The sequence below is a fragment of the Balaenoptera ricei genome, chromosome 15 (assembly GCF_028023285.1).
Source record: "Balaenoptera ricei isolate mBalRic1 chromosome 15, mBalRic1.hap2, whole genome shotgun sequence".
In the NCBI taxonomy this organism is placed as follows: domain Eukaryota; kingdom Metazoa; phylum Chordata; class Mammalia; order Artiodactyla; family Balaenopteridae; genus Balaenoptera; species Balaenoptera ricei.
In genome coordinates, this window is record NC_082653.1 from 82107958 (window position 1) to 82134555 (window position 26598).

At 51.3% G+C, this 26598-nt stretch overlaps 1 protein-coding gene across 1 annotated transcript; it reads right to left on the reverse strand.

Annotated features, from left to right (window-relative positions):
• Window positions 1-16069: 16069 nt before the first annotated feature.
• Window positions 16070-25368, reverse strand: MUC12 (mucin 12, cell surface associated). Its single transcript, XM_059895865.1, has 11 exons — window positions 24895-25368; window positions 24384-24485; window positions 23798-23925; window positions 23434-23498; window positions 20793-20944; window positions 20342-20416; window positions 20088-20250; window positions 19233-19394; window positions 18477-18553; window positions 16516-16604; window positions 16070-16347 (listed from the first exon to the last, which is right to left on the reverse strand). The coding sequence occupies exons 1-11, from the start codon at window positions 25229-25231 to the stop codon at window positions 16306-16308; spliced, it is 1392 nt and encodes a 463-aa protein (XP_059751848.1). The 5' UTR covers window positions 25232-25368; the 3' UTR covers window positions 16070-16305.
• Between the last annotated feature and the right edge of the window lie 1230 nt (window positions 25369-26598).

A 26598-nucleotide genomic window follows, 5' to 3' on the forward strand; every position in this document is an offset into this window, starting at 1 on the left:
TAATAATAATATTAGAAAAGTAAAAAATATATTAGAAAAAATAAAAATATAAATGAAACAACAACAACAAGGCAAAACAGAACCACAACAGCAAAAAGAAAAGAAAAGAAAAGAAAGGGGCCAGAAAAGGCCTTGGCTGTAGGGGGCGGGGCTTAGGCAGGGGCAGGGCCTAGGCTCAGGACCAGCCTTCGGAAAATGTTCGGGGAGGGGGAAGGGGGGAGGGGTGGGGGCGGGGCTTAGGCTCAGCACGGCTGGAGGGGGCCTTGGAGGTTGGAGGTTTAGGCCTGGGACCCCAGCAGGCTGACCCCTGGGACAGAGCGGACAGGGGAAACACTGGCTGCATTCCCCTCCGATCTTCCAATCCCCTGAAGGTCTATCCCCATCCCCACTGATCCCCTCATGGTGAGTGGGCCTCTCCCAGCGTGGGAACCCTTCCCTTTCCCCAGCCACCCCTCAGGGGCGCTGGTCCCACCTGGCCTCCACTTTTCCTCCTCCCCACCCCCACATCCTACCCAGTCACGCGGGGTTTCCTCCCATCCCTTTACGTGTCCGAGGTCCCCCATCAGTGCCTGGTAGGTGCCCTAGTTGTGAGAAGATGTGAACTCCGCATCCTCCTACTCCACCATGTTTGTGTGGTTTTTAAGTCACTAAATTTGTAGCAATTTGTTGCAGCAGCAATGGGAAACTACTACAGACCCCTGACTCACCATATAGAGAGGTGAACTCCCAGTAGGCCCAGACCTAAATGTGGAAAATAAGATTACAAAACTAACAGAAGATTATGTAGGAGAGTATCTTCGAGATTTTTGTATAGGGGAAGACTTTTTGAACTGGAGCTCCAAAACACAAACCGTATAAGGGAAAGAAAAAATTTTTTTCTGTTCAGCAAAGGGCACTGCAGAGACAATTAACATATGGGTGTCCAGCTGGACATATTTGCAATATCTGAAATTGACAAGGGATTCACATCCAATAAATTCCAGCAAATCAATTTTTTTTAATATAGATGCCAAATAATGGCATCCATTTTTTTAAAAATTAATTAATTTATTTATATATTTTTGTCTGGGTTGGGTCTTTGTTTCTGTGAGAGGGCTTTCTCTAGTTGCGGCAAGCGGGGGCCACTCTTCATCGCGGTGCGCGGACCTCTCACTGTCGCGGCCTCTCGTTGCGGGGCACAGGCTCCAGACGCGCAGGCTCAGTAGTTGTGGCTCACGGGCCTAGTTGCTCCGCGGTATGTGGGATCTTCCCAGACCAGGGCTCGAACCCGTGTCCCCTGCACTGGCAGGCAGATTCTCAACCACTGTGCCACCAGGGAAGCCCCTGCAAATCAATTTTTAAAAGACAAGCCACCCAAAGAAAAATAGGCAAAGATTATGGAAGTTAAATGGCTAGCAAGAATTTTCGAAGATGTTCACTGGTAACTTTGCACCCATCCAAAGACAGGTCTGTGGAGACATGGGAACTGGTGGGAGTAAACATGGGCACAGCCATTCGGGAGAGCCATCCGGCAAAGCAGCGAAACTAAGTTATGTGTAAATCTGATGACCTAGAAATGCAACTCCCAGAGAAACTCTCGCGTGGACTGGTCTTAAAAGCCTAAAAGAATAGACACAGAAAAAGACAACATCCACAGAACACATTCACGTGTATAATTTTAAAACACTTGCATAGATGAAACAGCACGATATAACTTTCAAGCCTACCTTAATATATAAATGTATAATTAATATCTAAGTGGCACATTGGAGTGGGCACTGATGGAGGAGGGGAAGGAGGAGACAGGGAACAGAGGGACAAAGGTGATAAGAAATGAGCCTTGCCTGGACTGTTGACGGTGGGGTGATGGGAGATGTGTAACCAGCTCAGCCCACTGCACCTGAGGTCCAGTTAAAATTGCTCCAGGAGAGGAGGTGGCACACGTGGTGCTATCAGAATCACCTGGTCCCCATCCTGTGTCAACAAACTTGAGCCTCTGTGTTCTTTGATGCTGATTCTGATCCTCCCCCAAATGTGAGAACAACTGTTGCAAGAGAAGAGCCATGCTATGGGTTGAATTGTGTCCCCCCACCTCCCCATTTGTATTTTGGAGTCCTAACCTCCAGTACCCCAGCACGTGACCTTATTTGGAAATAGGGTCTTGCAAATGTAGTGAGTTAAATTGAGATGAAGTCATACTGGAGTACGCTGGGCCTTAATCCAATAGGACCAGAGTCCTTATACAAAGGGCAAGTTTGGACGCAGAGACTCGCACACAAGGAGAATGCCATCGAAAGATGAAGGCAGAAGGGATGATGCTTCTACAAGCCAAAAAATGCCAAGATCGCCAGCCAACCATTAGAAGCCAGGAGAGGGGCATGGAACAGATTCTTCCTCATGGTCCTCAGAAGAAACCAATTCTGCTGACACCTTAATCTTGGACTCCCAGCCTCCAGAATTGCTACAGAATACATTTTTGTTGTGTAAGCCACTCAGTTTGTGGCGCTTTGTTATGGCAGCCCTAGGAAACGAATACAGGGGGTTAGCCTCTCCTTGGAGTGTGTGTGTGGGGGGGGTCTTGAGCTGGTGCCTGGTAAGTCTTGGGGGGTCGGCCAGACCTGTGGGGCTGCTCCTGAGAAGAGCATCAGGGTTCCTGGGCTCAGCCTGCCTTCTGGGTTCAAGAGTGGAGGAAAGCACAGCAAATGCTTGGTTGCTCTAGCATCAAATTAGGCGTCTCTGACTTATTGGACCAAATCCCAGGCCTGGATATTCTCAGCCTTGATCTCTGCAGTGCAGACAGCCCCATTTCAGTAAGGGAGGAAGATGAAGAGAAAACAGCTGAGTGCCTGTGTCCCACTCCCCTACCTCCCCATCCCGGAAGGTTTTAGCTCAACCCTGGGCATGAGACAGCCAGGATCATCTTCCCTTTCATTTCCATCTGGTCTACCCTGCAACATAGAAACAGACATCTCCAATGCTGTTGAAAGAGGGCCCCCATCCTACCCAGGCAGAGACCCTTCATCCTGATGGAGGTGTTGGGAGAGAGCTGGCCTTGCTAGCGATCAGGACCCAGTGGCCCTGGTGTGGGAGAGAGGGCAGTCTGCTTTCCTAAAGGCTTGTTCACATAGCTGGCTTTCAAACTAAGCACGCCCAATGCAAACCTACCTCTTGCTACGTGGGTAACCAAGAGCAAGTGATTTAACCCTTCAACTCCTCAGTTTCCTCATCTGTAAAAAGGAGATAAAGGTCCTTGCCTCCTAGGGCTATTGTAAGGATCAAATGAAATAACTATGTGCTTTCAAACCTTTTCCATGACTGGCATATGTGAAAACATGATTGCATTGGTAAGAGGTTACCTGAGGGTAGGGCACCAGTCTCTGGCAAGCCCCGTGGTGGGTGGTCCAAGGGCAGGGGGCTCCCTCTCTCCACCCACCTGTAACCCTTTCAGGGCACACTGGGTTGAGGTGCTTAAGTTGGGAATCTATGAATTAATGCACATGCATGCTTGGCACCAGGCCTGGCAGAGAGCAAAGCCTCACAAATGGTTGAGCTGTGACTGAGATCAGGGTGATTATGGAAATCTGGAGGCGCCACCTGGCAGGGGCCCATCAACGGCCTGTAATGGTTGTGGAAGACAAAGTCACTCAGTCCTGGCCAGACATGATGGGTCTTCTTTTCTTGAAGATTCAAAATTTTAATCCTGTAGAAACAGGGTGGGAGGGGGAGGGCAGAGCCAGCAGGCTGCCATTTTATCTCAAAAACCAGAGCTGCTGGGATTCCTGAAGCCACACCATGAGAACCTTGTGGCCTGCCACCAAGATCAACGCCGGGGAGCTCTGGACAGACACATCTGGCACAGGCTGAGTCTCCAGGGGTGGGACCTGAGAGCGGGTTGCTGATGGCAGATCTTCAGCCTTTAACTTGGCCAGAAGTTGCCCAGTGAGGGGATGCACTATGGGCACCACAGCTCTGCCCACCGTCCTCCTCCTCGATCCTGGCTTCCCCACCCCCACAGCGGCATGTCCCCACTACTAGCCTTCAGCCTGCTGCTTCTGACTCGCCTTCACTCCCACGGCTGGGCGTTGGGCTTGTTCTCACTGAGTTTGCTGCTCCGTACACTTCTCTGGGCCTGAGTTGCTCTTGACCTTAGCAAACCCCAGCCCCTGGGGCTCCACCTTGATGCTGGCTGACCTGTCCTTCCCACCCCCACCCCGCACTGCCTCCCTGCCCTTGGCTCTCTCCAGGCACTGAGCTAATCAGGCTGATTATCGCCCAGGTCCAATTCCACTTTCCTTGGCTACAACGCGCAGTAAATTTCCTCAGCCGCCAGGCTCCCCTGTGAGCCCTGCCTCTTGTCAGGCGGCCCGACTTAGGAAGCCGCCAGCTCCCTGCCGGCTGTATCATCACAGATGAATCAGGCCTGACCAACCTGGGGGGTGTAATCTAAACGGCATCGACAGAGTCACATCACCCTCAGCAGCAAAACACAGTTGTCATGTCTTCCCAGGTCTAGTAAAATCTCTGGGGTTCTAAATGCCAAGACCCTTACTGTTATCCGAAAGATTACACTATAATCTGCCTGCACAGAGCTGAATTTTAGAGGAAGCTCTGGAAAATCTCCCTCGTCTCTACACAGTTTGAGGGTAGGCTAATGGCATCAGTCTTAGTTTATCATCAGGGAGTGGTCCTTGAACTTCCAGCCTTATTTCATACTTGACCCATTCCCGGGGTCTCAGGGTGACTGGATCTGACCTGGAAAGATCCAGAGAAGGAGAAGAAAGGCGATCAGGATGTTTATTTATTCCCCAACTCCAGCGCCCCTGTGATGGAAAAAGAGCCTTTGCTGACCATTCCTTTTGTCTTGATCTCTCCAGAGAGGGCAAGGCTTGGCTGTGGGAGGAAAGGATGTACAAGTGCCCATGGCATGCATGGCCTGAATTGGATACTATGGCCCCAAACACGGGGCTTTCTGTAGGATCAGAGATAAGTATGTATGAAACAATTAGAGAACAAATAAGAATTCAGTTATGTCATGTTGACACAAGCCCAAAAGGAGACTAGAGAAGGATGGGATGAATGTGGCAGGAGGTGCTTTTAAAAACTTTGTGGAGATGAGTCTTGATTCAATTAAATTTAACAAGCATTAATAGCGTCTTCTGTGCACAAGGCACTGTGTTAGGCATTGTGGGAGCACAGAAGGGAACAAAGCCACAACCTCACCCTGAGGGGACAGTGTAGGGAAAATTATGAATGTGATGTAAGAAGTATACATAGCAGTGTTAAGGAGTGCTATGGACTGAATGTGCCCCTTCCCCAAATCCTTATGCTGAAGCCCTAACCACCAATGTGATGGTTTTTGGAGATGGGGCCTTTGGGAGGTGGAGTGAGATGAGGTCATGAGAGTGGAGCCTTTGTCTGATGGGATTAGTGCTCTTATAAGAAGAGACACCAGACAGCTTGCTTTTTTTGACCCCTCCCCACCTCCAGTGTGTGCACGCACAAAAAAGTGGTCAGGTGAGCACACGGCAAGCAAGGGACCAGTCTGCAAGCCAGGAAGAGAGCACTCCCCAGAAAGCGATCTTGTCAGCACCCTGATCTTGGAGTTCCAGCCTCCAGAATTGTGAGAAAATCAATGTCTGTTGTTTAAGCTACCCAGTGTATGGTATTTTGTTGTAGCAGCCAGAAAGACATACATGAGAGAGATTACTTATGAAGGGTTGTATCAAAGAGGGCTTCCTGGAGGAAGTGGAATTGGCTTTTCAGGATGAGTCAGGTTCTAGAGAGGAAGGTGTGGGAAGGGTATTGCAAAAAGACAGCTGACTATGAACAAGAAAATGGGCTCTCACCAGACATTGAATCTGTCAGCACCTGGATCTTGGAGTTCCCGGCCTTCAGAACTGTGAGAAGTAAAGGTCTGTTGTTTTTAAGCCATCCAGTATATGGCTATATAAGCCCGAATATATATAAGCCCTACTATATAAGCCCGAATGGACAAAGACAGCCCAGTTTTAGGAGCTGGGTAGTTTGATGGCAAATATGAGAAGGAACCAAGTGAAGGCTAACGATCTCTCATGGGGGAGAAGCCAAACGGTGCCTGCAGATGCTGCAAGTGTCCGTGAGGGGGCAGCAGAGATTAGCCTATTTCTTAGGTTAAGGTTTAAGTGGGGTGGCCTGTGGGAGACACCTTGCAGAACAAAATGAATCCTGAGCTGCATGGCAGGAATAGTGATAAAGCATCCTAAAAATGTTAAAAATGATAGCAATGAGGGCGACTTTAGAAACAACCAAGTCTTTATTCAGCAGAAGGCAAAATTGAGTCCAAATGGTCAAATATGAATTTTCCCAAACTTAACCCAGAGATTTGATGAGAAAGCTGGAAAGACAATCCAAGACTCCATCTCTTCAGATCTATGGAAAGACACATGAGCTCATTTCCAGAAGGAGAACTTAGTTCTCTCACAGGAGGAAGTAAGTCCCTGTATCGTGTGAGTGAGTTATGCGTGGGTTCTGCCTCACTCGGGGCATCCTCGGTGGTCAGCAAATGATGATGGGGGAGGTCAGGGCCTGGCACACTTCCTGGCTGCAGACTTCCCTCTATTCATCTTGAGGCCAAACTTATCAGACTCTACATCCCGGGGGAGAGGAGGAGAGAGAGGCTAGCAAGTGATAAACGAGAGCTTGCATAGGACATTGACTGGAGAAAGGTCTGGGAACCATGAAAAATTTAATGAAGTTGTTTTGTTGCTTTTAGTTATTAAACAGAGATGAGTACATTGACTAAAAAGAAGAAAAAAATTAGAACCTGCAGATAAAAATAAGAACTTTAAAAATACTCATAATGCTATATACTCAAAGAAAACACTATATACTTTAAAACATATGTTTTTGATAGAAATGGAATGCAATAACTCTTACGCGAGCATTTTGTCTAATGGAAAGTTCAGTCCAGTGTTAAGTGATCACGGCTGTAAGCGAGTTGATTGGGGCGCTGTCCTTGGTGCTGAAACTGAGCAAGCAGGAGGAAGAACCTTCCTGGAATGAGCGGCAGGGCTTCGCCTGATATCGTGACAAGCCTAACAGAGCTTCCATGGTGTTTCTATTTGAGAGTTTCCAAGCACTGTGGTCTCTCTCCTCTTCCTCCTTGGTAAGTACAGGTGTACAGGAAGACAGAAGGGAGACCATCACCTTCAGAGAGGTGACCAACACCAGTAGTTGCCATGGACCATAAAATCTGGTTCCTTTGCTAGCCTACTGGGGGTTGTTCCAATCCCTTTGCATGAAGGTGCCCCCTTCTCAGTACCTCCAGGGCTGCAGTACCTCACTTCATAGCTCTTCCATAGCTGCTGGCACTGGGGGTCCTCCTGGGATACATACCTTCCTCCATCCCAGACAGCCCTGTCCTCACTGAGATCTGAAAGAGAAAGGGAAGTTATAGCTCCTGGAGCTATACCGCTCCTTCCCATTCTGGGGGTCCTTCGTTCTCTCACAACTCCTATGAGTCCCCCACTCTCCTCTGGAGGGGCTTTGGCACTGCAACCACCTTGCTTGTTTCACAGCTGAGAAATCAGTCATCAGAACTTAATCCACATAGAAGCGAAGCAAGAAGATTGGGGTGGGGGATGAGGTCTTGCAGGTCTTTGGGGAGGTGGGGGCAATGTCCAATTGTGCAGCTGTAAGAAAGGGAGCTCGTGCCCAATTCAGGAGCCAGTTTTCAGAGAAGTTAGTAAATACACGTGACTAAGTCCCTTCCAGGGATGTGACCACAGTGATGGATGCCACTTCCAGACCTGGTCCATACAACTTCCCTAATGGTACTAATTGCTCTGCCAGTTAGAGACACGTGGTGAGGAGATCCAAGGGAATAGCGAAGCCTCTGGAAGAAGGAACCTAGATCCCTGAATCACCACATGGAGGAAAGCTAGCTGCCAACCAGGAACACTGTTACATAAGCAAGAAAAAGAACCTTCTTTTGTGATGGAGCCATTATACATTTGGGGCATATTTGTTATAGCAGATACAAAAATATCCTAACTGCTACAGTGAAGGGTGCCATTTAACCCCAGGAACAGAATTACTCTAGTCATCCCAAATAAATTCAGACCTTTAGTATTAATATTTTTGTATCAAATAATCTCTTCACATTTGGGATTTAATATATTTGTAACATTCAAGAGGATTTGGCCTATTGGAATGTCAACCTTGTTTCAATATAAAATATATAATTGAGTGAGTGACTTAGACTTGTAATTTTACATTAAAACCTTGCTAAGGTTATAAACAGTATTAGAACACTTAGAAGAACTTAAGATTCATCATATAGATGCATTTAATTTATTAGGTTAGTAGTATTACTTTAGTTTGGGGGAAGCTTTAAAAAACATATATTTAATTGTATTAGATTTATGGAGTTTCTTGAGTTGTTGGAAAGGTTTTGTTTGTTAATTAAAAAATGGAAAACTTTAAATAGGAAATGTAATGTATTAATTTTATAAATGCAACGATTCACAGAATTTAATTAGCCAAGTATGTAAAATAGATTAAACACTAATCAAAGGCCTTAATCAAAGTAATTATTCTTCTGCTTCTGGCCAAAATAGAGTAACAAGATCCCTGTTACTAGTCAGCTGACTAATCAGTTAAAATAGGGAGATTATCGCGGATTATCAGGGCAGGTCCAATGTTACCACATGAGCCCTTAAAAGCAGAGGAAAGGAGCAAAATGGAAATCAGAGAAATTCAAAGCATGAGGACCCGCCAATGCTGGCTCTGCAGGTGGAGGGGTCTCCCGGCAAACTCTCTTCTGCCAACAACCTGAATGAGTCTGGAAGCGGATTCCTCCACGGAGCCCGCAGCAAGGGACACAGCCCTGCTGACACCTTGATTTCAGCCTAGTGAGAGCCTAAGCCGGGAACCCAGCTGAACCACGCCTGTGCCCAGACTTCTGACCCACGAAACTGTGGAATAATCAGAGGGTGTTGTTTTAACTGACTACGTTTGTGGTACTTTGTCAGGGCAGCAATAGAAAACCAGTAGACTCAAGTCTTCTCCTTTGCTGCAGGGTATCTGAATATCCTTGTACACACGACCTTGGATGGGTCTATGAGTGTACCTATCTGGTAAATCCCTAAACATCGGAATTGCCTGGTGAAAGGGCATAAGTATTTAATACTGTGTCACTTCTTTTTATAGAATTATACCAATTGCATTCCCTCTGACCCTCTGCAGCCGTGTCTGTTTCCCACACCCAATGTGCTATCTAGCTTTTTGATTCTTGGCAATTGTTATACATTGAATTGTTCCCCCCACCCCGCGCCAAAGCTGTATTGAAATCCTGACCTTATTTGGAGATAGGTCTTTACAGAGGTAATTAAGTTAAAATGAGCTTGTTAGGGCTTCCCTGGTGGCGCAGTGGTTGAGAATCTGCCTGCCAATGTAGGGGACACAGGTTCGAGCCCTGGTCTGGGAAGATCCCACATGCCGCAGAGCAACTGGGCCCGTGAGCCACAACTACTGAGCCTGCGCGTCTGGAGCCTGTGCTCCGCAACAAGAGAGGCTGCGATAGTGAGAGGCCCGCGCACCACGATGAAGAGTGGCCCCCGCTCGCCACAACTAGAGAAAGCCCTAGCACAGAAACGAAGACCCAGCACAGCCAAAATTAAATAAATAAATAAATAAAATTTAAAAAAAAAAATGAGGTTGTTAAGATAAACCCTCATCCAAAATGACTGGTGTCCTTGTCAAAAGGGGAAGTTTGGACACAGACACGCACACAGAGAAGGACACGTGAAGATGAAGGCAAAGATCAGGGTGATGTGGTTACAAGCCAAGGAATGCCAAGATCGCCAGCAAATCACCTGAAGCCCGGGGAGAGCCGGGAACAGATCCTCTCTGCCGCCTTTAGAGGGAGCACAGCCCGGCTGATACCTTGGTTTTGGACTTCTGGCCTCTGTAACTGTGAGACAATAAATTTCTGTTGTTTTAAGCCACCCCGTTTGTGCTACTTTGTTACGGCAGCCCTAGAAAACTAATGGATGGGAGCCAGGTAATGGATTAAAGATAGGACCTCTTGGTAGTTTGAATTTTTTTCTTTTTTTAGCTGCACCACAGGGCTTGCAGAATCTTAGTTCCCCCACCAGGGATTGAACCCAGGGCCATGCAGTGAATGTATCAAGTCCTAACCCCTGGACCGCCAGGGAACTCCCTGTAATTTGAATTTTTACCTCTGCCTATACCCCCTCCCTCTTGTTTATTTTTTGTTTGTTTTTGTTATTTTTTGCTTTTTTTGTTTTGTTTTGTTCTTTTGTTTTTTTTTTTACCCCCACCTCTTGAAAAACAGTCTTCCCTTGGCTTCTGGGTTGCTGGACTCCCTCAGTTTCTACCCTCCCCCCCCAACACCCCTGGCCATTCTGACCACTCCCTTGTGTATCTCTTGCTCTGACCTCCCCTGTCAATGGCAGACATCATGTGATGATCTAGGCAACCCAGCCTTGTTCAGAACAGAACTCTTGACTTCTATCTTCTATGCTAGACAACCTCTCAGAAAGCAACCTTCTACCAGTTGCTGAAGCCCAGCACCTTGGAAGGCATCCTAGTTCTCTTTCCCCCTCACCTCCTTCACCTGCTCCATCAGCCAGCTTCCAGCAGAGTAGATCCTGAACAGGCCCACTTTTTTCCATTTCTCCTGTAAGTCCCAGGTCAGCACTGCTGTCAGTTCCCACCCAGATTACTGCCACAGCCTCCCTGAAACTGAGCAGGACACTGTGGAGCCCCTGGACATGGAAGCCTTTCTGTGTCCCCCGTTTCTTGTTTGTAGGGAATAGACTCCAGCCTCTACGACCTTCCCTGAGTCCCAAAGGACAGATTCAAACAGTTGCTAATCAGGGAAGAGAGGGGATGCAGCGACAAGGGAGAAGCAGCCAAGAAACAATAGTGCAATCTTGGGGCAGGGTGCTGGTTCCACCTCAAGGGATACACATAACAATATCTTTGAGCTCTTTACAGAACTAAAACCCCCAACAAATGGAAGACGTTGGTATTCTTCATTCCAGAGAAGATCACCTGAGGCCAGACTAAAGGAACCAGAGAGGCTCATCAAGAGACTACCAGAGGGCTTCCCTGGTGGCACAGTGGTTGAGAATCTGCCTGCTAATGCAGGGGACACGGGTTCGAGCCCTGGTCTGGGAAGATCCCACATGCCGCGGAGCAACTAGGCTCGTGAGCCACAACTACTGAGCCTGTGCGTCTGGAGCCTGTGCTCCGCAACAAGAGAGGCCGCAATAGTGAGAGGCCCGCACACGGCGATGAAGAGTGGCCCCCGCTTGCCACAACTAGAGAAAGCCCACACACAGAAGCAAAGACCCAACACTGCCAAAAATAAACATAAAAATAAATAAATAAGACCCGGCACAACCAAATAAATAAATAAATATTAAAAAAAAAAAAAAGACTACCTGAGATCAGATTAAATGAGTGCAGGCCCTTCACATACCCTAATCTTTACCGCCAACCCCGCCCTTGAACCATTGCTATAAAACTCCTCACCAAATCCCTCCAGGTTGGGACACACAGTTTTGAGGGGCACAAGCCCGCTGTGTCCCCCTTTGCTTGGCAGAGCAATAAAGCTGTTCTTTTCTACTTCACCCAAAGCTCTATCTCTGAGATTCAACTGGGCACCAGTGCACAGAGGCTGGAGTTTTCGGCATCATCCCCGCCCACCTTGCTTCCCACTTGGGCTCCCACACCAAACAGTCCTTTACACCACAGCTAGAGGGATCTCTTCAAAACACATCTGTGAGATTACTTCCATGCTTGAAACTCCTCATGGCCTCTGTTATGGGTTGAATTGTGTCCCCCTCCCCAAATTCATATGGTGAAGTCCTAACCCCTAGTACCACAGAATGTGACATTTGGAAATAGGGTCATTGCAGATATAATCAGTTAAGATGAGGTCACACTGGAGTAAGGTGGGCCTCTAATCGAAAACGACTGGCTTCCTTGCGAAAAGGGGAAGTTTGGACACAGACATGCACACAGGCAGCAGGACACGTGAAGGTAAAGGGCGAGATAGGGGTGATGTAGCTACGAGCCAATGAACACCAAGCTCGCCAGTCAGCCACCAGAAGCCAGGGGAGAGGCCCGGAACAGACCCTTCCCTGCCAACCTCAGAGGGAGCGCAGTTCTGCTGACACCTTGGTTTTGGACTTCTGGCCTCTGTGACTGTGAGTCAATAAACTCTTGTCCTTCTAAACCACTCAGGTTGTGGGAATTTGTTACAGCAGCCACAGGAAGCACATACAATCTCTTTCTGGTTACCTGTGGTCGCAGGGTTGGGTCCTAGGGGAGAGAAGTTAGTGGAGACCCCCAGGAAGCTCCCTCAGAGGAGGTGGGCCTTATTCGGGGTGGGATAGGGGGTGTGGGAGGGATAGACACTTGAGTCTATCTTCCCCAGACTCTCAGGAGGAGGACAAGGGTAGGATAGTGGTGGAAACAGGGACCAGGGGCAAATGAAAGGGCCCAGGTCAGATGATGTCAGGTGGGGGAGGATAAGGGGGAGGGCGGAAAGGACAGAGGCACCTGCTATAGACAGAGGATTGAGCAACCAGGCCTTGGTCCCATTCGTGTGGAAGGCGAGAAGGCACTTGTTAAGGCTTAACAGGGCTGCACTGGGCTGAAATGGTTCATGTTTCTTTCATGTACAATATAACTGGGGTGTGCTAAAGCGGGGACAGCGGAAGAGGGTGTGTCTTCTGGGAAAGGGAAAGGCCGAGCACAGGCCACCAGGATGTTTCTCAAGGCCCACGCCCCGTCCTGCCATCTTTAGCCCCATAGCCTGAGGAGGCATATGGTTCCGGGTCCCCAGAGAAGAAACATGGGAGAGTCAGATGCCACTCAAAGCTGACCAGGGGTCTCCAGACCAGTGAGTGCCAGGCCCAGAGAAAGGGCCACAGAATCCTGGGGAACAGGAGCAGAGAGTCTGAAAGGCTCCATTTCACAGAGGGGGAGACTGAGGCCAGAGATGCAATGAGTCCCAGCGTGCAGAATGTGGTTAGAGGCTAAGGGGTGACGGGGGAAAGGTGGGGAGAATAGAAGGGGAAGAAAGGGAGAGGGAAGGGAAGAGAGGGCCAGAAAGAGGGAAGGGAGAAGCAGGAAGAAAGAGGGCGGGGCAGGGGAGGGATGGGAGGGAGCTGGAAAGATCTTCCCTAAGGCACATCACAGTGCCCAAAATGCCACCATTAGAGATAAGCAACTAAGAGTCTGGAAGGCATTGAAGTTTCCGGAAAAAAGCGTGTCAGTCTTACTACAGATAAGATAGCAGCTCCTAGTGTTGTTACCCTGGGAATCTTATGCCAAGGGGTGGCAGGGTTCAACTCAGTGAACCACTCCCCGCTTTAGAGCAAGCCAAGCCACTTCTCCACCCTGCCCAAGCCTCCCTCCCCCTCTTCCCACCTCCATCCTCTTCATTTGGCCAGTCAGCCCTCAGGTTGGCCCCCAGAGAAGGCCCTGCCTCCTGCGGGCAGGTTTGGGCCAAGGAGGCCACAGGCTCCATGATTATGCTTAGGTGTGCTTTCTCCCCCACCCTCACCCCATTTCCTCCTTGAAGGAGAGTTGTCCAAGGTCGAGGACAGGGTGTCAGGAGCCCCCTCGGGTCGTGAGCTCAGGGCAGGGCAAAGGCCAGGACGTGGCTGTTTGAATGACATCTACAGGGCCCCGCATGAGCCCCCCACTTCTGCCCCCAAACTCCCTTCCCCCCTCACCCAGGAGATCCCAGAATGACATCCCTAGAGGGTGGGAATCCTGAGGCCCACAGTTTGATTTCAGCCTTTGTTCCCTTCCCTCTTTCTCTGGGGGCAGGTGAGGGGCAGAGTAGATCCTGGAGGGTCCAACGAGGACCCGCTATCATCTTCTGCCAACCTGAGGCCAGTCCTATGGCCATGGAGCCCAGGGCAGCTGAGTGGGAAGCAATCCTAGAGGCCCCAACCTTTGTCCTTTAGGGGGAGAAACTGAGGCCAGAGACAAACTGAGTTGCCCCATGGCACACGGCTGCTTCATGGCAGGATTAGAATCTGGGTTAGGGTTAGGGTTTGTCCCCAAACCCTATCTTGTGCCCATTTGGCTACAGCAGTGGCCTTTCCCCTAATTCCGGGATGCCTGACAGCCCTGTGACATCCTCAGGGCACAAGGCAGGGATGGGGTGATGCAGAAATGGCCAGGACAAGAGTCGGAGAGAGCTGAGATGTTAAGACATTTGTCTTGTGTCATGTAAGGGAGAACCCGGGGAATCTGGGGCAGGGGTGGGAGGTGAGAGGGGGTTGGAGGGGCATATTCGCGGGGTAAGGACAGACCCTACCATTGGCTGAGAAACTGTCATGTGCCAGGGATCATGCCTGGGGGATTCTGTCTGATTCTCCATCCCTGACAAGTCAGTTTTCTTTTTCTTTTTTTTTTTTTTAATGTTTATTTTAAAAAATAAATAAGGGGCTGTGCCTGCTGAAGCCCTGAAGGGGCTTCAGTAGTTGTGGCTCACGGGTTCAGTAATTGTGGCACACGGGTTTAGTTGCTCTGCGGCATGTGGGATCTTCCCGGACCAGGGCTCGAACCTGTGTCCCCTGCATTGGCAGGTGGATTCTTAACCACTGCACCACCAGAGAAGCCCTGCACCAGCTCTTAGTTGAGGCAGGCGGGCTCCTTAGTTGTGGCTCCAGGGCTCCTTAGTTGTGGCATTCGAACTCTTAATTGCGGCATGCATGTGAAATCTAGTTCCCTGACCAGAGGTTGAACCTGGGCCCCCTGCATTGGGAGTATGGAGTCTTATTCACTGCACCACCAGGGAAGTCCACAAGTCAGTTTTCTTATTCTCACTTTCTGGAGCAGAAACTGAGGCTCAGAGAGGCTAAGGCTAACTCAGATGAGCCCCAAAGCCCTGGCTCTTCCCCCAGATCTCACGGGGGAGGGGAGAGGAGTAGGCGAGGGGCAGGAGGCTGAGGGTACCCCCAACTGTGGCCCCAAGACACAGCCCTCCCTGGGCGTGGGCAGGTCCAGGAGATGGCAGGGCTGGGGCTGTGAGGGCAGTGGATGGGCGGGCGTCATTCACGATGTGGGGGTGGGAGCTGAAGGACCAGAGGCAGCAAGCAGAGTGTCATTGTCACAGTCTCGACTTTGGAGACTGGTGACTGAGTCTGGAAGGCAGCGCACCTGCCTTTCACCCTTTCAGGAATTGGCGAAATGAATGTCGGTCAAGAAATCCCAGAAATAAATGGGCCCCAAGCCCTTTGATCCTGAGACACCGGAGAGCTGGGGGTCATCTGAGGCAGTCTGGAAGCTTCACTAATGACTGGAGGTTCAGCCCTGTTCCAGGCCAAAGGGCAGAGGGAAGGGGAGCCCCTCCCTGGCCGGGCAGCACATAGGCACACAGGCCATCAGATTTGTCACCGCTCTGAAGGGGCAGGCACAGGGCCTGAAGCAGCCTGGAAGAACAAATGGGACCCCTGGAGGGAGGTGGAAGGTGGAGGAGAGGGTGGGCCTGAGCCTCCGAGGAGAAGGGTGCCCTGCTTTCGACTCCAGCCCCAGGGAATGAGACCCCTCTCCCCTCTTCTCAAGCCAGCTTTACTGCCGCTATGGGTACCCCACCAGGTCACGGGGTGCAGGTCATGCACACAGCTGGGCCAGTGCCCAGCCCCAGCATGGCTGAGAGTTCTTGGGTCTGTGGGTTCACAGGTAAGCACAGCCCCTCTGGTCATCTGGAGTGACCTAGGCCCCTCTCAAGGTCAGCAGGGCAAAGCACTCACTCTTTGGCCTTTCTGGGGGCTCCCACTCCTCCCTCCCGGGATGTGACCTTAAGCCTGTTTGCTGCAGAGACCTCAGGCAGAGGTGGGCCCGCCCCTGCCCCTGCTTGGAGCAGACAAGGGCCTCCCGGCCCCACATGTGGGGCACAGGAAGGGGCCGAGGTTTGTTCTCCAACCTTGGAAGGAGTGCTCTCCCGAGAAGGACCCTCCCAGACATGCAGGCCTGCAGCCAGGCCCCTGCGGGGGAAGGGAGGAGACCACTCAGGCCACACTCTGCGCTTTAAGACTTGCTCTTTTATGGTAGGAAATTCCAGAGTGGGTGTCACCATAGAGCAAACAAGATGCCTTGGGGCTCCTGGATGGAGGGCATGGGAGCAGAGTGTGGTCCCGACAGCGCGGATGGGGCAAAGCCAGTAGCCCTGGGAGGACCATCCTCGGGCCCTGACGTCTGATTCCTCTTGGCGGCCCCGGGGCCTGGGGAGGGCTCTGTCGGCCGCTACCTCGTCGTCCAGATCTGGGTGAGGGATGAGAGCCCACGTCCCCCTCACTGAGCAGTTGTCACCACCGTGGGCCTCTGAATGTGGAGCTGGGGGGTGGGAGAGAGGAGGTACGTCTGAGGGGGCCAGTAGTGATGGCTGCGTCCACGGGGAGCGACCTGCCTCTGGGCCGAGGGTGCCCCACCCTCCCCCGGCAGCCCCAGGGGGTGGGGGGCAGGGGAGCAGCCCCTAGCTGGGGGGGGCGGTTCCTGAGTCACCTCTGTGGTGGGGTCCACATTCTGCAGGGAAGGCTGGAAGTGTCTGTAGACATTTTCAAGGCCAAACGTGTCCCCCTGCATATTCTGACCTGTAGGGAGAGGTACTGGGGTGAGAGTGAGCCTGGGGGAAGCCGAAGAGGCCCAGAGGAGGGATATTTTCCAGTAAAAGGAAGAGGTTTGAAGAGTCAGCCCCAGAGCTGCCCTAAACTCCTTTCCCGCTGCCCATCCGTCCTCCCAACAGCGCAGCTTGTCTGAGACTCAGGAGGGGACCTGGGGAGCTGGCCCAGGGTTACGCAGGAACAGGAGGGGACCAGAGCAGCAGCCCTCCGACATGCTCTGGGGTCAAAAGTCATGGCTGGTGAGCAGGGGCCCCAGGCCCAAGGGTCACTTGGTTTGGGTGAGGCAGGAGGACGAGACTGCTTGGGGTCACCGTGCACACTTCCTCGTGGCAACGGTAGCCACAGCAGACAGAAAGCAGCTGTGCCTGGAATCTCTTGTTTGAGTTGGCACGTGTCCAGCACCCACTGTGCCCATCTTGCAAACAAACTCCCTCCTCGGCCTCCGGGCCCCAGGCTCCGGGTCCTCCTGGCATCTTCCAGAACATTCCTTTGCTGCTTCCTTCGAGATCCTCCCCGCGGCCCTGCCGTCTGCCCTCCTCACCCACCCACTGTCTCCCCAGCGTGGGCTGGGCTGAGTTGACTCCCATTGCTGCCCACAGGCCGCAGGCCTGTCCCCAGGCTACAGACTGGCCAGATCTGGGGTGCCTCCCCCTCCCTGTGCCCTGCCCTCCCAACCCCGCCCAGCACGACCCACCTGCTGCTTCTCCCCACTGCGCCCTGCCATCCCCGCCCGGAGCCTGCAGACAACACGCCCTGTCTGGCTCACTGGCATCTGAGCTTTGTCATCTGCTGTCCATGCCTCGGGGTCCCTACCACCCCCACCCAGCCTCATCGGCCCTCGCCTGTGGTACTGTGCTTCTCCCTCCCTGGACTCCCCACTTTCGTGCTGTCCCCCTTAAATCCTCCTGAGTGGGCTGCTCAAAACGAAGTCTGCTCCCCCTCCCTTAAAGCCCTTCCCGTGGGTCCCCCCATCATGGCCCACTGACCAGCCTTGACCTGGCTCTGTCATCCTCCCATCCCACTGACCCGCCCTTGGGCGGTCAGACCTCCCACAGACCGTGCTCTTTCCCGCCTCCATGTCCTTTCTTAAGCAGGGCCCCCTGCCGGGAAAGCCCTTTCCCTTCCCATCATGGGAGAAGGCCTCACTGCCCACTGGGCTGTATGTTCATGGGAGCAGGAAACACATGGCTTACTCCCCACCACTGCCCTGGCTCTCGGCTCAGGGGATGCCCCTCTGCAGTCGTGTCTGACCCCAGCCCCGCTCTGGGCTGGGGCAGGTATATCTATGCCCCGTCAAGCCCTGGCCATGGCCCTATCATCCTATTAACTGTGTGCGTCTGATGTGCTGGGGGTGGTCTCGGGGGGCAGGATCAGGCTCTCAGCCATCCCTGGAATCCCTCCATCGTGTTTGTCAGGAAGTACTGGGAAGGGTTTCCCACCGCAGCTGGGTGCAGGGCCGTGAGCAGCTCTGGGAGCCAGAGCAGGCTGAACCCATGCGGAGCTCCGTGGAGGGGCAGCTTATGAACCGGATTTTGGAAACAGAGTGGGATGCAGGTGCGCAGAGACTCAGGCCACCGGAAGCAGCCCAGTCTATGTAAAGGCATGGGCCACAGGCTGGAGTGCGCAGAACTTGACAGGGAGGAGCGAGAAAAGGCCAGAGGGGCAGCAGGGGCTGCCCGTGGAGGCGCGGGGTCAGGAGGCTGCAGAGGAGCCTGGCTCCTGCAGCAGATGCGGGGCGACCTGGCGGGACGTGCGTGCGTGTCACCCACAACCCCACTGAGTCCCACTTTGGCACCTCTCCACCCTCCAGCCTGCCCCATCCTGGCCCCTGATGAGATCTACCTTCCCAGACGCCTGTGTTCTGGAAATTGCCAGGGACATCTTCTTCTTGCCAGTCTCGAGACAGGTTGTTCTCTTGCCTGCCAACAGAAATGCCGTGAGCAGCTCGTGGCAGAGAGGCAGGGGAGGGGGCTCAGAGGCCTCTGAACCTCGGGCTTCCGGAAGGGGCCCTCCTGGCCAAGCCCTGAGTCAGGGAGGAGACTGCCCCCAGCGGCAGCGGCAGAAAACAAAAAGCATTCCTGGGGATGTCACCATGGCCTGGCCCCCCCAACTCCTCAGTGGGCCTCAGTGTCCTTATCTGTGAGATGGGGGCATTGGACTAGAGTCAGGGCGGTTCCCTTTGATTGGCAGCCAGGTGCTGTGCTGGGCATTAACCTTCTCAGGTGGATCTTACGCATTTTACAATCGGGGGAAAGCAACATCGGCCTTTCCCAGTGTCCTAGTGTGGCAGTGTTGCTCTGGGGAAGCCAAGGTGATAACAAGCACCAGGTAATTTCATTACACAATCCAATTTCAGTACATATGTTTTCTGTTTCCATTTCTCTGCCAAACGGATATGTCCTATCATATCGGCAGGCTGCCCTTTGCTGGACCCAGAGCTGGGAGGGGCTGGTAGGAGCTGGGAGGGACTGGGAGGGGCAGGGCCCCACCCACCCCTGTTGAGCCTCAGCTGACTACTCAGCTGGAAGGAGCAGAGCCTCAGGATATTCTGACTGTGGTCCCCTCTCCCCAGGCCCAGCCCCAGCCCCAGAAGCTCACCTGTGCAGTTTTCTCTGGGATTGGCTGAGTAAGATGGCCAGGACCACCACCGAGACCACCAGTAGCACCACCACGGCCCCTCCGATCCCATACACCATGCTCTTGCTGGTGCTAAATTTGCAGCTTTCTCCCCAGTGCCAGTGCGTGTCCGAGTTCAGGCACCTGGGGACACACACAAGCTCAGGCCAGCCCACCATCATCCCTCACCCACCCAGTCTCCCAAAAGAAAAAAATCAATGTCAAAGCACAGGAAACCAGCTCTCCCTCTGAGGATAGTTGCTGGGTGCTCTCCCTGACTCCCAAGGCTAAGGGGCGGGGAGGGGGTGCAGCGACCACAGATCTGCGGAGCAGGAATTCAGAATCCGGGAGTGCCGGGTACCTCGTCCCAAACACGTGATGTTCACCCATCTAAACACTAAGTAGCTGGCACTTTGACAGCCTGTTTTACCGTGTTTTATATTTTGTACTTTAATTTATGATCTCCCAAATGTAGTGTCCCAGCTACAGCAGGAGGTGATAATGGCCCGGTGGCTGGAATGATGTCAGGGAAATGAATGACAGATGGAGATAGAGATCCATAGATATGGATTTGGAAATTGATAACTGGAATTTTTTTCAGGAAGGGGCTTGCTCAGTCCTACGATGTCTGTGTCTATAATCTGCACCTCGCTCTCCCTCTGGTGGGGTGGAAGATGGGAGACCTGGGTAGAAGAAAGAGGGATGTAGAGGAGGGGGGAGGAGGTGCCTTGCGAGCTTTGCCCACCACCACCCTGCCCCCTTGGGTGACTGTCGGGGAGAGTGGGGCCCTGCCACCAGAGAGGGTAGGTGCTGGGCTTAGAGGGAACAGGTGCTCACAGACAATGGGGGCCACTTCGTTGAAGCTGGCACCTGCCGTGGTGACAGTTCATTTGCGACTTCGTCCCCTGGGTGCACTTGGTCACACAGGCCAGCTTCCCATCCAGATCATCCACATAGTAGAATTGGGTGAATTCCTTCGCAGCATTCTGAGTGCATTGCTCTGAGGGTGGGGGACGGGCAGGAAGCGTCAGCCTGGTGAACACGCCCTCTAGCCCCCAGGTTTACCATCCACACTCTGCTGAGCTGCTTACCTTGCAGGTCAAAGCCGAGCTTCACGGTCTCATTCACGAAGGTGTCCTTCTCACTGTAGCACAGGCGTGAGATGTCTGCCCAGGGTGGTGGGAAAGAACAAAATTAGATATGGCACCTCTGCCCCCTGGGGACAGCCAGCCTTCCCTTCCTCCTTGCTGGGGCCAAGACTAGTAGGGTCTTGGCCCATCCCTAGATGCAGCTGGGCCTGTGAGCTGGCTCAGATGGGGACATTAGGGCTGGTGACAACCTCAGCCCGGGACTGGGAGGGACTTCTGGGTGCAGCACAGTCTGGGGAAGGTATCCGGGCTTGACTTCTGGATTCCTTGAGGGAGGTCTCTGGAGCTCCGGAAGAGAGGAGAGATGTGAGGTGTGGGGATGGGGCTGAGACCTCCCTAAGCGACCCCTCACATCCTTTCCCCACCAACATCAAGGGGTTTTAGGTGGGCTTACTTTCGCACGTTTCAGAATCACTGAGTAGCTTTCCGGTCTCATTCATAACCTTGGCCTTTATGATCTTAGTGAGGTTTGCAAACAGCTCCTGAAACTCTGAAGTGAAGTCTGCCTCCATGACGACTTCATGTTCCACCATGACGCTGCCGTTGCTGGAATTAGGAATCGTCAGCTACCCTGTGTTGCCCACCCTCCCAGCAAGCAGGGCCCAAGAAGCAAGAGAGGTGATGAGAAACAATTAGCCATATGTCCCAGAGGCAGGACAGAATAGAGACTCTTCCCTCCAGCAGTTAACAACCTAGAGGGAGGCTACAGAGTAAACCTGTGATAACAATATATGCCAATGGGCGGAATTCATTCCTAAAAATGAAAGCTGCTGGGCAAAGATGCGGAGAAATTGAACACTTGTGCATCGTTGGTGGGAATGTAAAATGGTGCGGCCACTGTGGAAAACAGTATGATGGTTCCTCAAAAACTTAAAAACAGAATGACCATATGGTCCAGCAATTCCACCTCTGGGCATCTAGCCCAAAGAATTGAAAGCAGAGGCAGGAAGAAATATTTGTACACCCATGTTCATCGCAGTGTTATTCATAAAAACTAAACAGTGGAAGCAATTTAAGTGCCCATCAATGGATGAATGAATAAACAAAATGTAGTCTGTACATACAATGGAATATTATTCAGCCTCAAAAAAGAAGGAAATTTTGAGACATGCAACAACATGCATGAACCTTGAGGACATTATGCTAAGTGAAATAAGCCAGTCACAAAAAAACAACTACTGTATGAGTATTTATGAGTAGTAATATGAGGTCCCTGGAGTAATCAAATTTGTAGAGACAGAAGGTAACATGGTGGTTGCCAGGGGTGGGATGAGGAGGAATTGGGAGTTATTGTTGAATGGCGACAGAGCTTCAGTTTGGGAAGATGAAAAAGTTCTGGAGAAGGACGGTGGTGGTTGCACAACAATGTGGATGTACTTAATGCTGCTGAACTGTACACTTAAAATGGCAAATTCAGTTGTTAATGGCAGATTTTATGTTATGGGTATTTTACTACAATGAAAAAATTTTTAATTAAAAAATTTAAAGTAGAAGCTATTGGATTATATTTTCAAAACCAAAAAATAAGCTTTCAGAAATGGAGAAACATGAAGCTTCTTTAGAAATGTTGGATTTCAACCCAGAAGCTTCTTGTTAGATGGTCAGCAATGCTCTCAGCAGAGAGAACTTGACACAAGGTCCATCACTAGTCACAGCCATTGTGACAGAGAAGTCAGGAGCAGGACCCAGGAGGACTTGAAACAACAAAATCCTGAACCAGAAGGGAGACGGAGACAATGGCTCTGAAGCTGGGTGGGGGTGGAGGACACTAGGCTATGGAACCCAAAGGGCCCTTGACATGTTGGGACCTGACACCCCCAGGCTCCCTTCCCACCCCTCTGTCTGCTTCTTTGCACTCTCCTCTCAGAGTTCTGCTTCTCCTGCCTATCCTTTAAATGTTGGGGCTTCCCATGCTCCTTCCCTGGTACATCTTCACTTCCGTGCTGTGACGACGGCCCCGGCCATCTGGTCTACTCCCAGAGCTTCCAGAGATGTCTATCTAGGGATTCCAACACCAGTGCCTCCACTGTAGACCCTTCCTATCACATGTTTGACCATCAGCTGCTCCATCACTCAGCCACTCCACGTGGCTGGGCCCCCATGCCAAACTCATCACCTTCGTCTCCCATTCTGCTCCTCCTTACGTTCCTCAATTCAGCAAAGGGCACCCCGCACTCCCAGAAGCCCAGAAATCTGGTGTCATTCCTCCTTTTCTCCAAACACCCATCAAACTCCCATGATCTGCTGGTCCTGCCCCCTAAAGACCTTTCACACTGGATACTTTTCTTCTTCATTATCACCTCTCAGGTCCAGGCTACTATCACCTCCCTCCTCTGTCCACCCATTCTCAGCCCTGCAGCCAAATTGAGTTGTCTGCAGTGCAAATCGGATACTATCCCAATGGGCTACAATTGCTGATGCTTCACATCTAAATAGCTTGGCACAGTTTACCTTTCTAACCTCCTCTCCCACCATGACCCCTTTGTCCTCAAGCGGCCAAGTGTGCTTTATGTTCCTGAAATCTACCCTCCTTTCTCTCACCTCCAGGTTCATCGTCATTGATTTCCTCTTGTAACACTCTCCTCCTCCCTTCCTTCTACTTGGCTCATTTCTCCTCATCCTTCAAGCCTCAGCTTAGCTGTCACTTCCTCCAGGAAGATTTCCCTCCATCTCACTGAGCTTGCATTCAGGACCTCTCCCACTGCACCTTGTGTGTTCCTTACCATAACTCTAGACAGACTGCACAGCCACTCTGCTACCTGTGTTCTGCCACTCTAAGCTCCATGAAGACCAGAACCACTGTGCTCCCAGCACCTAGCACAGGGTAGGCTTTCAATACTTGTTTGTTACATGGATGAGCGCTGAATGAATGAACACATGGTCTCAGAGCCCTCAGGTGTTGCCTTTGAGCTGGGGGCCTTTTTGACCCAGCCAGGTACTGATATTCTAATCATTCATGATCGGAGGAGACAGGAGAGCAGGCAAGAGAGAAGGAGCTTCCCACAGTCTATAAATCTCTCCACCTCCATACTCACAGTAGTTTCCTAATGATCACGCCTCTGTATTGTGGAAAGTCTTTGCTCCTGTAAGATTTATCCATCTGAAAGAAACAAGACAGCTGAGCTCATAGAAGCCTGGAGTGTGCAGCAGCCCCTGTTCTCTTTCCCCAAGGAGCCCCTGTATTAGCCCATAGGAAAGAAGGAAGGGAAGGCAGAGGAACGTTCCCTCTTCCAGGATGTGTTGGAGGGGTATGGCTCAAGGAAGGAGGCTCTCAGAGGACCCCCGCCCCCAGGACTTAGGCTGAAGGGACCCAAGAGCTGAGAAGCCCTGAACAGTAAGTCAAGATGAGCCCCGGCATCCCCTCTCACACTGGTGAATCTAGGCTTCCTCTGCTCTTACCTGACTCTTGAATAGTTGAACAAAATTCTGGTATGTATGGGAGGATATGTTATTTAAGTCTTCTGTGAAATTTCTGTTAGTTACTTTCACTCTCAGTTCTACAGTGGCATTGATTTTTTTCGGGGTTTCTGTGGGAAGAGGACAGATTATGCATGAGACATCAACCTCCCAGTAATGCCTTCCAGGATTAGTTAATTCTTCATCTGTTGGCTTTGTGGAAGTAGAGGAAGTGTGTAGGAGGGAGGATGGAAACTCAAAAGGCAGGTAGGAGTAGCTGAAACTTCTGCCCCTTGCCTCTGAATACCAGGAGGAGCTAGTGGCCAGGATCACAACCCAGTGAGACTTAAGTGGAGGCCTCCAGATGATCATCCTGATGAGAGAGGCAGGTTAGCTAGTGAAAAGGGCCCAGAAGGGGGAGACAGAAGGTCCATGTTCTACCTGCATTTTGGCCTGGGTGAAAGTCACATTTTCTCCTCTACCTGCACAATTAAGCAGTGGTAGCAAATGACCCTTCCAGTGCTGCCCTCCTATTTTAAGTGGTTAAGGGATGTGGGGATGATCTACAAGTCTCAAAAAAGGTCTTTACCTATGAAGAAGTAGTCCAAGAGGGATTGACACTGGTAACCAAAGTAGCCTTGGGTACAGGCACATTTTTCTCCGTTCCAAGTGGCCCCATTGTAGCACTGCCCTGCGAAGGGGTAGAACATTCACAGAGGTTACCATGGAAGCCCAAAACACAAAAACATTGACTCCTGTTCCAAGTCCCATCATTCAGACACTGCATTGAAAGATGGGGATGGGACCAGATGATCATGCAGCAACCGAGATCCATTTGTCACCACCTCAGCCCCCAGGAGAGAGTGGGGAAATGAGGAGGGACAACAGAGAGGAAGGAAGCAAGAGATAAAAGAGGACACACAAAGAAAACAAGGGCCCTACAAATCAAAAGGGAGCAACATCATCTGCATGGGTGACGTACATTGGTAACAAAAAGGCACTGGAAGTGTGGAACAAGACCACAAGGAGTACAAAACTGATGAGCTGATAAGGGAAGATGAGCAGGAGGAACCCAGAGAGTGACAAACAAGGAGACTTACTTGGTGTCAGAGCTGGAGAGGGGGTTGTCATCACAGCTGTGTGTGTACCAGTGAGTGGGGGACGCAGAGTTGAAGTGGTACTGAAACCAGGGACTGGAGCACCAGTGGAGCCAGGTGAAGTGGAGGACAGAGGAGGAGAAAAGCCAGAAGTTGACTCCTCTTTGGCAGTCATGGTGATATGTTCTGAGACCACAATGTGGGTGGAGGTCTCACTGGGGCTTGATGGGGAAGGACTTGCATTGTATGTACTATGCAAAGAAGGGGTAGAGAATGATGGTGTAGACGCCTCTGTGGAGGTTGTGTAGAAAGTGGATCCTGGAGGAGAAGATGTGGTCATGTGTCCGTCACCACCAGAAGTGATTAAGGATTCTCTAGGCCTTGATGTGGAAGCAGAAATTTCATTCCCTTCAGTAACAGTGCTGTTCAAGGTACCTGTAGGTTTTGATGAATCAGGAGTAGAGGTAGAAAATGTGGTTTCCTCCGTGAGGCCTGTGGTTGTCTGTGCAGAGACAGAGGGGGTGGTAAACAGCTGGCTGGAGCTTGAAGAGGAAGCAACGCTGCCATAATTCCCAGGATAGGAAGTTCCAGACGAAATAGTTGATTTAGATGATTCAGAAATGGTTGTGAGGACCGAGGCCATTTCAGTAATTGCTGTTGTGCTGTGTCCAGTGCTGGAGGTGGTGGTAGAAAGTTGCTCAGAACTTAAAGGTATAGAAGAAGATGAAGAGTAACAAGGGAGTGTGTGTGTTGATGGCGCTGAGAGATTCGTGGACACAGTGGCTTCCACAATATAAAATGTCGTTGTTTGTTCATCACCACTGGATGTGGTAATGGATTCAACTGGACGTGAGGTGGACCCAAGACTTCCATCTCCTTTAGAAACTGTTGTTGTACGTGAGTCCATGAGCTGAGGAGAATCAGATATGGTGTTGTGATCTGTGGTTTTCTGAGTGACAACAGTGGCAGTCTGTCTTGATCCAGCTGGGCCAGTAAATGTCTCTCCATTGCTTGATGGGGCTGTAGAAATCTCAGCAACTGCGGTGTGGAAACCCTCAGAAGAGACTGTGGATTCAGACCATTTAGAAGTGGTGGTGGAACTCCCAGTGACTGTGGTGTGGGAACCCTCAGAAGACACTGAGAATGCAGTCCCATCAAAAGTGGTGGTGGAACTCCCAGGGCCTGTGGTGTGGGAACCCTCAGAAGAGACTGTGGATACAGACCAACCAGAAGTGGTGGCGGAACTCTGAAGGCCTGTGGTTGGGGAAGTCTCAGAAGAGACAGTGGATTCAGACCAACCAGAAGTGGCGGTGGAACTACGAGGGCCTGTGGTGTGGGAACCCTCAGAAGACACTGTGGATTCAGGCCAACCAAAATTTGTGGGGGAACTCCCAGAGGCTGTGGTGAGGAAACCCTCAGAAGAGACTGTGGATTCAGACCAACCAGAAGTAGTGGTGGAACTCCAAGGGCCTGTGGTGGGGGAATCCTCAGAAGAGACTTTGGATTCAGACCCACCAAAAGTGGTAGTGGACTTCCCAGGCCCTGTGGTTGGGGAACCCTCATAAGAGAGTGTGGATTCAGACCAACCAGACGTGGTGGTGGAACTCCCAGAGCCTGTGGTGAGGGAACCCTCAGAGGAGACTGTGGATTCAGACCAACTGGAAGTGGTGGTTAAATTTGCAGCGCCTGTGGTGTGGGAACCCTCAG

Excerpts from the sequence above, each read along its gene's own strand:
- MUC12 (XM_059895865.1), bottom strand. The coding sequence starts at position 25,231 with ATGACCACATCTTCTCCTCCAGGATCCACTTTCTACACAACCTCCACA. Across the intron at positions 23,926-24,383 it reads CTTGGACTACTTCTTCATAG|AAACCCCGAAAAAAATCAAT; the intron begins GTAAAGACCTTT and ends CTCTTCCCACAG. Across the intron at positions 20,945-23,433 it reads GTGATCATTAGGAAACTACT|CAACGGCAGCGTCATGGTGG; the intron begins GTGAGTATGGAG and ends TCCTAATTCCAG.